Raw genomic sequence first — 12,886 nt, forward strand, 5'->3', positions numbered from 1 at the left:
AACTATCCACTGGGCTCATGTGTAAGGCAATATAACACTTCTATTTTCTTTAATTAAGGTTTCCTGGGCTTGTGTAGTGTAATGTATTTGCTGCAAAATGTCCATTCAACTGTAACTTCCCGCAATATGCAAATTAGGCAACGCTAGTGCAACTTCCCTTTGCTTGGTGCAGTAATGCTAGCGCAACTTCACCAGCATTCTGCGCCCTGGACGCAATTCGGATTTTAGTGAATTAGCGTTATCCTGTCGAATCAACGCCTGGCGAAGAGTTGGCCTAAGGCATAGAGGTGGAGCAGGCAATAAATGATTGACAGAAAAGATTTTTAAATGTGTTTATAATAGGTATGGATGTTTTGCTTAAAAAACGAATTTGAGTTTCATGTTCGGTTTGAAAAGGACTTTTATTATACAGCTTTTTATGTCTTCGTTGCAAATTAACAAGCAAAAAATTAGGTTGGTCTGTAATATAAGATGATGCTACAGGGCTGAATATTGTCAGGAGCGCCCGTCTCCGCCGGCGTCCTATCCAAGATGGCACCCCATGCTCCACAAAATTCAAAATAAAAGGACGCCAAGGACACTGGTTCGATGCCTGATTGTAGGATTCCCTGTTTGGTTCCTGGGTGCATGGATAATTCGTGTTGATTGATTCCTGAACTTCCTGACCCAGCCTGAACTTGGAGATTGCTACAGTTCTGCCTGCCTACTGAACATTTGCCTGCAATTGACTACACTTACTCCTGATCCCTTCTGATACCGTGACTTGGACTTTAACCCCTTAAGCTTCATCCTTGGTCCTTACTACTCCCGCTGGGAGCCGATAGGCCCCCTGACAAATATTAAATTTTGATGCTAATTGCACTTGTTTCTGTGCTGACATGTAGTAAATATCTGTATTAATTAGTAATCAGACATTTATATTCTATGTATTCTGTATATTGTGAGTTATTATCTAAGCTCAGTAACTGACAGCAGCACAGAGCATGTGCAGTGAATCAGAAAAGAAGATGGGGAGCTACTGGGGCATCTTTGGAGACACAGATCTTCCCTGCTGAAGGTCCGTGGTTACCTTGGACTGGTACAGAAGCCCAAAAATCATGGGATTTTGTAAAAACTCCTTGAAATTCAAATAAAAAATGATGATCTAAATTTTTCACAAATTTTGAATTTTTCAAATTCAGGTGAATGGGATCGGCCCACAAACTCGAATTCAAATTCTTGGAAAAAATTAGATTTTTAGGAAGATTGCAAACAACTCCAAATTGATCCTTGGACATCCCCCAAAGGCTAATTCTGCAGGTTTAAGGTGGCGAATAGTCAAATTCTAATTCTTAAAGGGCCAGTACATGATACATTTCAAAAATCGATTTTTTTTTTAAAAAACTCGAATCAATTTTTTTTAAAAAACTTGAATAGAATTTTAACTATTCCCTAGTCACATTTCACAAAAAAAATCAAAAATATGAAATTCGAAACTTGAATTGAAAAATTTGAATTTTCACTTCTACCCTTGATAAATCTACCCCATAATGTACAACATTTCTAGCCTACTTCTTTAGAAAGGTTTAATTCTCCTTTAAAAAAAACTACAAAAGTTGCATAAGTACACAATGACATCCATTTTATCTGTTACATTCCACTGTGATGTTACTTGGTCTACTTTGTGAGTACAATACTCTATATGTTTTAGACCTCATGTAAATACTATACAACATTAAGGTGAGTTGAGCTTTTTAAAAGAAAGATTGTTTTACATTCAGCTGATTTTACTGTACATAAAAGGCAAAAGGGGTTGTTTACCATCTCTTAACATTGTGCAAAGTGCTACTACTTCCTTCTTCTATTATAAATATTGTAGACTTGCAGCAGGTCTGTGCAGAGCCCTGTGGCTGCCCCAATGTATACAGCACCGCCTTTCCCTTATTCGACTGCACTGTATTCATGAGGGGGGGGGGAAGAGCACGTGTCTCCCCTCCCACACTTTTCTGGTCCCCTAACATGCATGTCATTCAGATACTCACGTTAGGAAGTGCAAGAGGACACGAGTCACAATGGCGCCCTATCCGGCTAGATGGTGAGAAAAAGCATGTGCCCTCTCATCCTGCAGAATGCACATTGCAGTCATTTCCCTGGGCAGATTCCCCTGGGGACACTGCAAGTGACCCCTAAAGTATCAGCCTAGCTTATTATGTTCACAAAGTATTCCTTTTATATATACATGCTGCCATATAGATCTACTCTATAGAGGCATACTTCATAGACCAGACCATGGTAGTCAACGTGGAAGCTATTGGTTATGTGCACAGCATATGCTATGCACATACAATAAACTATGCCTTCTTTTTTTGTATTCAGTGTAAAAGGGATGTAAAACTTACCCCAAATGAAACCATTTGTTCCCATTTGCTGTCTAAGGTAGACATCAGTACATACAGTATGTAAGGAAATTGTCTGATGAGAATCAGCCTTACCAGAACATGCCAGTAATCTAATTTTTACCTAAAGTGCAATTCTTTTGCCAATGTTACACTGTAATAGACTTCAGAAGAGCAGATAGAGTGCTCTTTAGGTATTTAGGGCTAGGAAAGATAATTTGTGCCTTCAGCAACAATATGATACCAAGAGCAGGAAGGATTGTCATTGTCCAATCCATTGTCAGTGTCCAATTACACCAATTTGCCAACTGTCTCTGGAAGACAAAAAATGTGTTGTTTTCAGAATTCATGTTCATGGTAAGTGGGTTACAGCCTCCATTATGACAGAAAGTGCTAAGGAAGTGTTGTAGTCCATTAACATTAATATCTACTGAAGATGTATGTCCTCTTTAAATTACAATTGAACCCCAAAATATACATTTATCTAATAAGAGAAAACCTAATTCTAAGCAACTTTCCAATATACATGTATTAAAAGTTGTCAGTGAAGTTATTTTTTAAAAACAATTGCTATTGAAAGCAGTATTTGCTTAACTCCTGGCTGTTATTTTAAACAATGTTGCAAAAGTCCCAGCAAAGACAATATGAGCCATCAGGCCAGAAAATAGAAAGGGACAGACAAAAACACAGAAAAAGTCAGAATCCGGAAATCCGCCATCACAGACCTGCCGAGGTTTTATATAAGTCAGTGGGAGAGGTCCCTTTACTATTTGGAAGTTTCTGTCGTCTGCCCTGGAATTCTAGCTTTTCTGGAAAAAAAATCCTAAGATTTGCTTTTTCTCTCGATTTTATCGAGTTTTTCACCAATCCGATTAAATCAAGCTTTTTAAAAAAAAAAAATAAGGTCAAATTGTGGATTCTAGTTTGGTCTGACTTTTTTAATTCAAATAATCATAAAAATTCGGATTTTGATAAATAAAATAAATTAGTATTATGTTGAGAGTGATATTCTATTTAAGCGATCTGGTTGCTAAGGTATCAATTGCTCTAGCAACCATCCATTGATTTGAATAAGATACTGGAATATAATTAGGGTAGGTTATGAATAGAAATGTGAGTATTTAAAAGTTGTAAAAGCCACAATAACAATAAGGGGCATATTTATCAAGGGTAGAATTTTGAATTGCAAAAACGTTGAAATTAAGTCAAAGTTTTTTCTGGTTGACGTTTTTGATCAAATCATGTGAATCGAAGGAATAGCACATTTGATCAAATTCGATTCAAAGTTTTTCCCAAAAAAACTTTAGATTTTTCAAAGTCCACCAATTGACTCCAAATGTAGGTTCTAGGAGGTCCCCATAGGCTAAAAGAGCAATTTGGTAGGCTTTAGATGGTGAATGGTCGAAGTCAAATTTTTAAAGAGACAGTACATTTTTCAATATTCAAATTTTTTAATTTTTTTCAGAATTGTATCGAATTTGGACTGTTCCCTAGTTGAATTACACAAAAAATAGCTAGAAATTCAAATTGTTTTCATTCGAAAATTAACCTCGACCTTCAATAAATCTGTCCCTAAATGTGCAACCTTACAGAGCCTTTTTTTATTTTAGGAGTCATTGACCCCCATGTGAAAGCTGAAAAGAGTCAGAAGAAAAAGGCAAATAATTCAAAAGCTATAAAAAATAAATAATCAAAACCAATTGAAAATATACTTACAGTGGGCCATTTTATAACATATTAAAATGTAACTTAAAGCTGAAGCACCCATTTAAGTTCGTATATTAAATTAAAAGGGCATTTTGTAGAGCCTGAGAAGTATCTATATACCGTATAATATATATTTGTTATTTTAGCCTGAGACAGTTTCGATGTATAGTGAAGAGAAAAGCCCTAATCTACCAGGAATGTCTGTGTTTTTGTAGACCTGTTTCATTGTTGAGTGCATAGTGAATGGGGCATTTCATACAGTACTTGTATCATAATAACATTTCTAATTGGTCAGGTATGTTGTAAAATGCACTTGGTAACACTTATTAAGAGAGCAGAAAAAGCAGTGGAGGGAAAAAGCATCCCATATCCCGCAGCAAAAAAAAATAAAACAATCAAAAGACCAATTTACATTCATGCCTGCAAATGTTATAATAGTGATTGTGGCAACTTGCCTTCAAGCATAACTCTTCCTTTAAACCATGTGTGACTATAAAGTGAATAAAGAATCTGGCAATATATATATGGTATATATATATACGGTATATATATATACGGTATATATATATATATATATATATATATATATATATATATATATATATATATATATATATATATATATTAAATCCAAAAAAATAGTATAAACCAAGATCTAGGGATGCACCGAATCCACTATTTTGGATTCGACCGACCCCCCGAATCCTTCGCGAAAGATTCGGTCGAATATTGAACCGAATCCGAACCCTAATTTGCATATACAAATTAAGGGTGGGAAGGGGAAAATATTTTTTACTTCCTTGTTTTCCGACAAAAAGTCACACAATTTCCCTCTCCGCCCATAATTTGCATATGGAAATTAGGATTCGGATTCGGTTTGGCTGGCCAGAAGGATTCTGCCGATTCCAAATTCTGCTGACAAAAGGCCAAATCCTGACTGAATCCTGAACCGAATCCTGGATTCAGTGCATCCCTACCAAGATCATCTCACATGTACAATATTTGCTTATATCATATGATTTTCTTTCCTTTTTTAACATTTAATAGTGGTTACATAGTAGAGTACCCTATAATTAGCATCATCTAGCCTTTATACTGGCAACTTTGCATTTTAATAAGTCATTCTTTATGATTAAGACAGTTTTATATTTTTTTAAGAAAACCTTCCGTCACAGTTTAGTAACACACAGTAAGTCAGATTTTACATATCTAATACTGCATACTAGATTATTTTTTTTTATTCCATTTCTTCATATATAAACATGACATATCTTTCAATTGCCAAGTTTACACTTGATGCAGTTTGTATTCCAATAGTTCTTTGCCTGCTCTGCGGTGTTCTAGTTTCTTGGTAGAAGGGAGATGCGCCAAGTTCTTTCATTTTTTGGTGTATAGAGTATCACACAGGTACCATTCTCCCATGATGCCTGGAACGTGACTTCTCCAAAGCAACCTGGCGATTATCTGCAACATAAAAGAGAACCACATTAAGAGATGGCTGAACACAGACATTTCATTGTTAACAGGTCTTCAAAGAGTCTTTAGAGCCATTTGAGAAGAATATGTAAATAGGGAAAAGCATATCTAAACCAGAACAAGGCACATTGTAGGGATGTTTCAAGAGTTCTGCAATTACATCAAATTAGTTGCCTCATCATGGAAACAGCAGCGGAAGAAAGTTCCTTTAGCATTAACAGACTACAAACCAATCTTTGTAACTGTTTCTATACTTAAATTACAGTGAAAGTAGCAAAAATATATACAGGCTATCATTATCCAGAAACCCATTATCTTTACTACTTTATTTGATCTAAATGTTTAGTGGCAGTTCTGGAGATGGGGAAGTCCGGTCATTCGAGGATTCTTCAGATCTTTGCATCTATAGCCAGTTTTACTATACTGTGGGGTGCTGCTGCTTTTCCATACTTCCCATGATGATAACATTGATCTGAGACAGGCTCCATTGACATAGGACATCACATAGATGCATACAACGTACATTCATTCTGAGCAGTAACACTTCATCTGTATTTGACCAATCACAATTCTGCCAGATTATTTGCTTTGTTATCATGTCAGCCTGGGGAAACTGTATTCAAATAAACTCTTCTTGTTGCAAGTGTCAGTTTTCCCAGATTTGCTTGAGGAACAAGTATAAATCATCAATGCATTTTCTGCAGTAACTTGCACTGAATATAGAATTCATTCCTTGGGGTATATGTACATTCATTACAATGAACTGCCAGAAATGACTTAATATTTAAATATTGTTTGATCGGATCTCATCTGGATGCAACAATGCATTTGTTACAAACTACCTTTTATGGAAATCCTTCAGTACTGCTCAGTCAACATATATTGATTGCTATTCCCACTAAGGTGAATTGTCATGGTTTAGAACTTAAACAAAACTTGCATGAAATAGCAAGTGATAAATGCCCTTCTCCGGGAACTAGTATCATGTAATTTAGGTTTATTATGAAGGGAAATACCCTTTTATGACCTTAATGATTTTCTTAACACATGCTTTCTGATGCCTTTAAGGATAAAAATAGAGACTTACAAAACTTTCTTAAAAACACTTTGCTAACAAGGCTAAAAATAAAAGTTTTCCGTCCACGTTACCTTAACTTCTTTGTTATGATAAAGCATTAGTCAGAGATACTAAAGTTGCTCTGCTATAACTTTAGATGATACCTAGTAGACTATTAGAGAACAGACTATAGTGTAAACTGTAACATTAACTGGATGTTAAGTGGATAAAATAATGGAGGGATATGGAATTCTAATGAAGTCACTAGAATATTGTGCATCTGACACATATCAATGCCTTTAGCATATCAACGGCAAATGTTAAGCCTGTGTTTGACTAATGGATAATTTATAGTGATACAGGTATGGGATCCATATTCCGGAAACCTGTTATCCAGAAAGTTCCAAATTACGGAAAGGCTGTCCCATAGACTCCATTATAATGAAATAATCCAAATTTGTAAGAATGATTTCTTTTTTCTCTGTAATAATAGAACAGTAGCTTGTACTTGATTCAAATACGATATAATTAATTCTTATTGGTAGCAAAACCAGCCTATTGGGTTTATTTAATGTTTAAATGATTTTCTATTAGACTTAAGGTATGAAGATCCAAATTAGGGAAAGATCCGTTATCCGGAAAACCTCAGGTCCCGAGGATTCTGGATAAAGGGTCCCATACCTGTACTATATTTTTTCAACTTATGCTGACTTCCAAATTAATGCTACTGTACATTTAATCTGGGACTCCATCATTCACTTTCACGTAAACTATGAGCCAAGGCTCAGACTATGCTGGCAGGACAACAGGAGAAAAACTGATTTGCTCTGCCTTCATGAGCCCTGCTGATTGAGGACTGGTTGCCTGCCAAGGCCACCCCATCAAAGATAAGGAGGGATGCAAAATGTACATGATGAGGCACACACATGTGTGTGTATCTGTGGGGGTGCAGATGTTGGAAGAAGGGCCCTGGAGGTTGTGAGGAGGGCCCTTGAAGCCATAGCCCCTCTGTCCCACTGAGGCCCCAGTTTGACATTGTATAAGCCTCAATGGTGTTATTAGGTTTTGGCCATTTTATTGTTAGGTAATCTCAGTATACCTGCCTATGATATGTCTGTCAGGTACTAAGTTTACTTGACATCCCTAAATCGATATCTACGTAACTAGGTTCCCTAAAACCACCAAGAAATATGTAGCATTGTCTGCAGAGCTATCCTGCTTAAGTTGATGGTGATAGAATCAAGATACTGTAGCTGTTTGCAGCCTAAATATATCCCATCTGTTTTGTCTTTAGCACTGAGCAAAAGAAAGAAAAGAGAGCAAGACCTTTGATCTCTAAATGTAAGAATTGCTTTACCATATCATGTTCATGGCACTTCTAATTACTGACATCAATCCAGTCCCCACCAACTATTGACTTCTTGGAAGGGAATTATCACTAGTGATGGGCGAATTTATTCGCCAGGTGCGAATTTGCGCGATTCGCTGCCAGCGAATAAATTCACAAAACGCCCACGATAATTCACGGCAAAAATTCACTGGCGTCAAAAATGGGCGCCGGCGTAAAAAAACGGGCGTCTGCATCAAAAACGGGCGCCAGCGTCAAAAACAAGTCACCGGCGCCGTTTCGCGAATTTTTCGCCGTTTCACGAATTTCGCGAGAAATTCGAGAATTTTCTGTGAAGCGAAACTGCGCAAATTCGGCCATCACTAATTATCACACTAAAATGAGAGCTATAAGAGCCCATGAAGAAGATTGTGGTCAGTAAGTATGAAAACCATGACATATTACACTGTAGAGTTTTTTATTCACCTATTTAGTGATGGGTGAATAAATTCGCCAGACAGCAAATTCATTTGTGAAACTGCGGTGACAATTCGCCGGCAAAACACACATAAAAATTGTAGCGTGTCAAAATTATTTGGACACCAGTTGACTTTAATGCATTTGGACCAAATATTTACTTGCACTAAAATTGTCTCGCATCAAAATTATTTTGACACCCATTGACTTCAATGCGTTTCGCAAATTCTTTGCCATTTTGCGCACAGATTCACTAGTAATATAAATTACTTATTGAGCGTAATTGTTGTAATATAGTTGTATACATGTGGGCAGTTTATACTGTATTTTCTTTAGAAAACCAATTTTAATGTATCTGTGACCTATGACCTGGGAAATATGCATGTAGCAATGTAAAGCCAAGTGTCAATAACATTTATTGCTGTTGCCCTATTTTCTGTCACTATGAAATGTCATTTAATTCCTGTAAACATCACAATCCACTATCGAGAGAGAGGAATTTTAGTCTGAGGGTAGAGCAGAAAACAATCTGGGACTTATTTAGCCTTAAGTCCTAATCAGAGAAACAGATCTGGGACAAGCTACTGAGCTACTGCTGTTTAAAAATAGAAATCTGTGTGCATGTCTGTGTGTTTGGCATGTGTGTGCAACTGTGTTTGTGTGTGGCATAGTTGCTAACTTACTTCAGTTCTATCCATTGCTAACACTGAAATATGAAAGCTAGTATGCAACAGTCAGTATGAAAATGTACAGAAATAACCTGTCACGATCGCCGCCCGGAGCAGGTCCTGGAGCTCCGGGCGGCGCGTCCTCCCCTGCCGGCGTCGCACCCAAAATGGCGGCGCCCACGTGGGTAGCGGCGCAGGCGCGATGACGTCAGCGCGCCGACGTCGGCGCAAGGACGCCAATGACGTCACAATGGCGCCAAATTCAAAATAAAAACGCTATCTAGACGCCAGAATGGCGCCCAAGTATAGGAAACATTCCCTAAGTGTATCCTGGGTTTCCTGTGAGCTGATATTGCTAATCTTGTTCCTGATTACTTATCTTGACCCCTGCCTGGACTTTGGACTTTGCTGTTATCTGCCTGCCCTGAACTCTTGCCTGGATTCTGACTACTCTTTGGATTAACCCTTTGAACACCGCGACCCTGCTCCCTCAAGAGGGCTTCCTCCTCCATCCTGACTACCTCCCTGGAGGGATCTTCCGGCTCCCTGACATTATACTTGGGCCATGGATCCTACTGAGGAAGCTACGCCTGATGTCGGACGAGCGCTCTGCGGACTGGCATCCCGCATGGAGGATTATGAAGCCCAGCAGTACTGCATAGGGCAGGCACTCGATACCCTACTCTCTCGTATGCCTCCAGCGCCTCCTGCTTCCCAAGCTGCGGTAAATCCTCCCATGGCGGCTGTCTCGTCTACCGCAGGTTCCTCGTCGAGTGAGCCTCGCATTCCGCCTCCTCCTCGCTTCATTGGACACCCACAGGCCTGCAGAGGTTTCGCTACTCAGTGCCAGATCCAGTTCGAGTTCCAACCCTCGCACTTCCCCAATGAACGTTCCAAGGTGGGGTATGTGATGTCTCGTTTGGTGGGCAAACCGCTTGAGTGGGCAACATCTCTTTGGGAGAAGAATTCTCCACTGACTTTTGATGCCAAGGCTTTTCTTCAAGCATTTCGTACTGTGTTTGATGCCCTGGGTCGGGTCACAAATGCCCCTTCTCGTCTTCTGCAACTCCGACAGGGAAACCGCAGTGTCAGTGACTATGCTATTGACTTTACAGATACGTCTGGCCACTAAGACCATTGTCGGCTCAGCGTTCATTGATTCTGGAGCTGCTGGGAACTTCATGGACGCTCTATTTGCCAAATATATGGAAGTTCCCTTATTTCCTTTGTCTACTCCTCTTCGTGTCACTGCCATTGACGACAGACCCCTGGAGGCTGAGTTTATTTCCATGACGACTGGGGAATTGCCTGTGCAGGTTGGGACTTTGCATAAAGAAAGACTATCGTTCCTAATTATTTCCTGTCCCTCCGTTCCAGTTGTTTTGGGTCTTCCTTGGCTGCACCTGCATAATCCCACCATTGATTGGTCCGCAGGGCAGATTTCACGTTGGAGCCCATTTTGCCAGCAGCACTGTCTTCCTGCTGAACCCCTCCAGAGGGTAAATATCTCTACGTCTGATCTGAAGACTCTACCCTCCTTCTACAAGGAATTCTCCGATGTTTTCTGTAAGAAGTCTGCAGAATTCCTCCCTCCACATCGACCCTACGATTGTCCTATCGATCTTCTGCCTGGAACCATGCCCCCTAGAGGCCACACCTATCCTCTTTCTCCAGCTGAGACTTCCGCTATGAAAGATTATATTCAGGAGAATCTCCAGCGGGGGTTTATCCGCCCTTTTACTTCTCCTGCCGGGGCAGGTTTCTTCTTCGTGGAAAAGAAGGATGGGGGCCTTCGTCCTTGCATTGACTACCGGGGTCTTAAAGGAGAAGGAAAGTCAAAAATAAAATTTATCTCTAATTATTGCCAAAGAAAAGTATGTATCTGTGACAGCAAACATTCCCTCATTAATTTTTCCAGTAGTATTTTTGCTGCAATCGATTTTAAAATAAGTAACAACATGAATAAAAGTACTACCCTGTCAGCAGTCCAGAAATCAATGTGAATAAGGCATACTCATGCGCAGTAGGTATTATCAGTGCCCTGTGCATGCGCAGACGAATCCTTGGAGCTCCCTGCTTACTGCTGAAGCTGCGGTCACGTGATTTACACTCACGTCATTGTTGACCTATCTGCTCCCGTCCCATTCGCTAACTGTCCAATAGCGATCGTGCTTCCCCGTTGCTAAGCAACTAAGGGAAGCTTTGAAGCTCCTCCGCTCGCTCTGGTTATCATTCACAGACAGTTGTCAGCGAGCGAGCGGAGGAGCTGAGAAGGGGAAGGCAGCTAGCTATCGGGTCTGTCTGAGGTCTGTAGTAAATCACAAAACAATCTTTTTGTAACACTTACAGCAGTAAGTGCAGGTTTGGCTCGTTGCTTGCATTCAGATGCGAGTATGCTGACGTCATGGGGTCAAGAAGGCGGCGCAGGCGCACTAAGGATCAAGTGCAGGGCGGAAATGACACGGCTATGTTAAAATGGCGGCGCCAAACAGTTACAAGCGCAGTAACTTCTAAATGGTAGTGCACAGATGCAGGAGTGATATGCGACTTCTTACTATGGCGTTTCAGGAGGGAGCCTGGTGGGGAACGCTTTGAAGTATGATTCATTTTTCTACTTTCCTTCTCCTTTAATAAGATCACTGTTAAAAACCGGTACCCCTTGCCTCTGATTGCTGAACTCTTTGACCGATTGAAAGGGGCTAAAATTTTCACTAAATTAGATCTCCGTGGGGCATACAACCTCATCCGCATCCGTGAAGGGGACGAATGGAAGACGGCATTCAACACTCGGGATGGGCACTATGAATATCTCGTGATGCCCTTTGGCCTCTGTAATGCTCCCGCTGTCTTTCAAGAGCTTGTGAATGACATCTTCCGGGATCTCTTGGGAAAGTCTCTGGTCGTGTACCTGGATGACATCCTGATCTTCTCGAAAGACCTTGTATCTCATCGCTCCCAGGTGAAAGAAGTACTCTCTCGTTTGAGGAAGAACTCTCTCTTCGCCAAGTTGGCGAAATGTGTGTTTGAGGTGTCTAAGATTCCTTTCTTGGGTTATATCATCTCTCCAGAAGGTTTCGAGATGGATCCCGTTAAGGTGTCAGCAATCCAAGAGTGGCCCCTTCCCTTGAGCACCAAGGCTATTCAAAGGTTCATCGGATTTGCCAACTACTACCGGCAATTCATCAGGGGGTTCTCATCCCGTATTGCACCTATCCTTACTCTCATCCGAAAAGGGGGTAATCCCAGGTCTTGGCCTCCAGTTGCGGTAGAAGCTTTTCAGGCCCTAAAGGACGCATTTTCTTCTGCCCCAGTCCTCCGTCATCCGGATCCTAAGTTATCCTTTTGCATTGAGGTGGATGCATCTGAAGTAGGTGCTGGGGCTATTCTATCCCAGAGACATTCTGCCGATGGGAAGTTGCACCCCTGTGCCTTTTTCTCCAGAAAGTTTTCTCCTGCAGAACAGAATTACGATGTAGGGAATCGAGAACTTCTGGCAGTCAAGCTTGCTCTTGAAGAGTGGCGTCACCTCCTAGAGGGTCCTTCAATTCCGGTCACGATTTATACTGATCATAAGAACTTGGAGTTCATACATTCTCTCAAGAGACTGAATCCTCGTTAGGCCAGGTGGGCCCTGTTCTTCTCCCGCTTTAACTTTGTTCTGACCTATCGTCCTGGCTCCAAGATTCGGAAGGCCGATGCGCTTTCCAAAAGTTTCACTCCGGGCGATCGTCTACCAGAAAGACTTGAACCTATTATTCCCCCCACCAAGATTATTGCATCTCTATTTCCCCAATTTGCC

The 12,886-nt window shown here is 40.4% G+C and overlaps 1 protein-coding gene across 1 annotated transcript in view; it reads right to left on the reverse strand.

Moving 5' to 3' along the window:
• Positions 1–5,014: 5,014 nt before the first annotated feature.
• LOC121397689 (protein diaphanous homolog 2-like) overlaps positions 5,015–12,886 on the reverse strand; it is a 260,585-nt gene continuing 252,713 nt past the window's right edge. The window contains exon 4 of the mRNA XM_041574892.1: positions 5,015–5,546. Within this exon, the coding sequence (XP_041430826.1) occupies positions 5,482–5,546 (65 nt within the window). The 3' untranslated portion in view covers positions 5,015–5,481. The remainder of the gene's footprint in view (positions 5,547–12,886) is intronic.

The sequence above is a fragment of the Xenopus laevis genome, chromosome 8S (assembly GCF_017654675.1).
Source record: "Xenopus laevis strain J_2021 chromosome 8S, Xenopus_laevis_v10.1, whole genome shotgun sequence".
NCBI lineage: Eukaryota > Metazoa > Chordata > Amphibia > Anura > Pipidae > Xenopus > Xenopus laevis.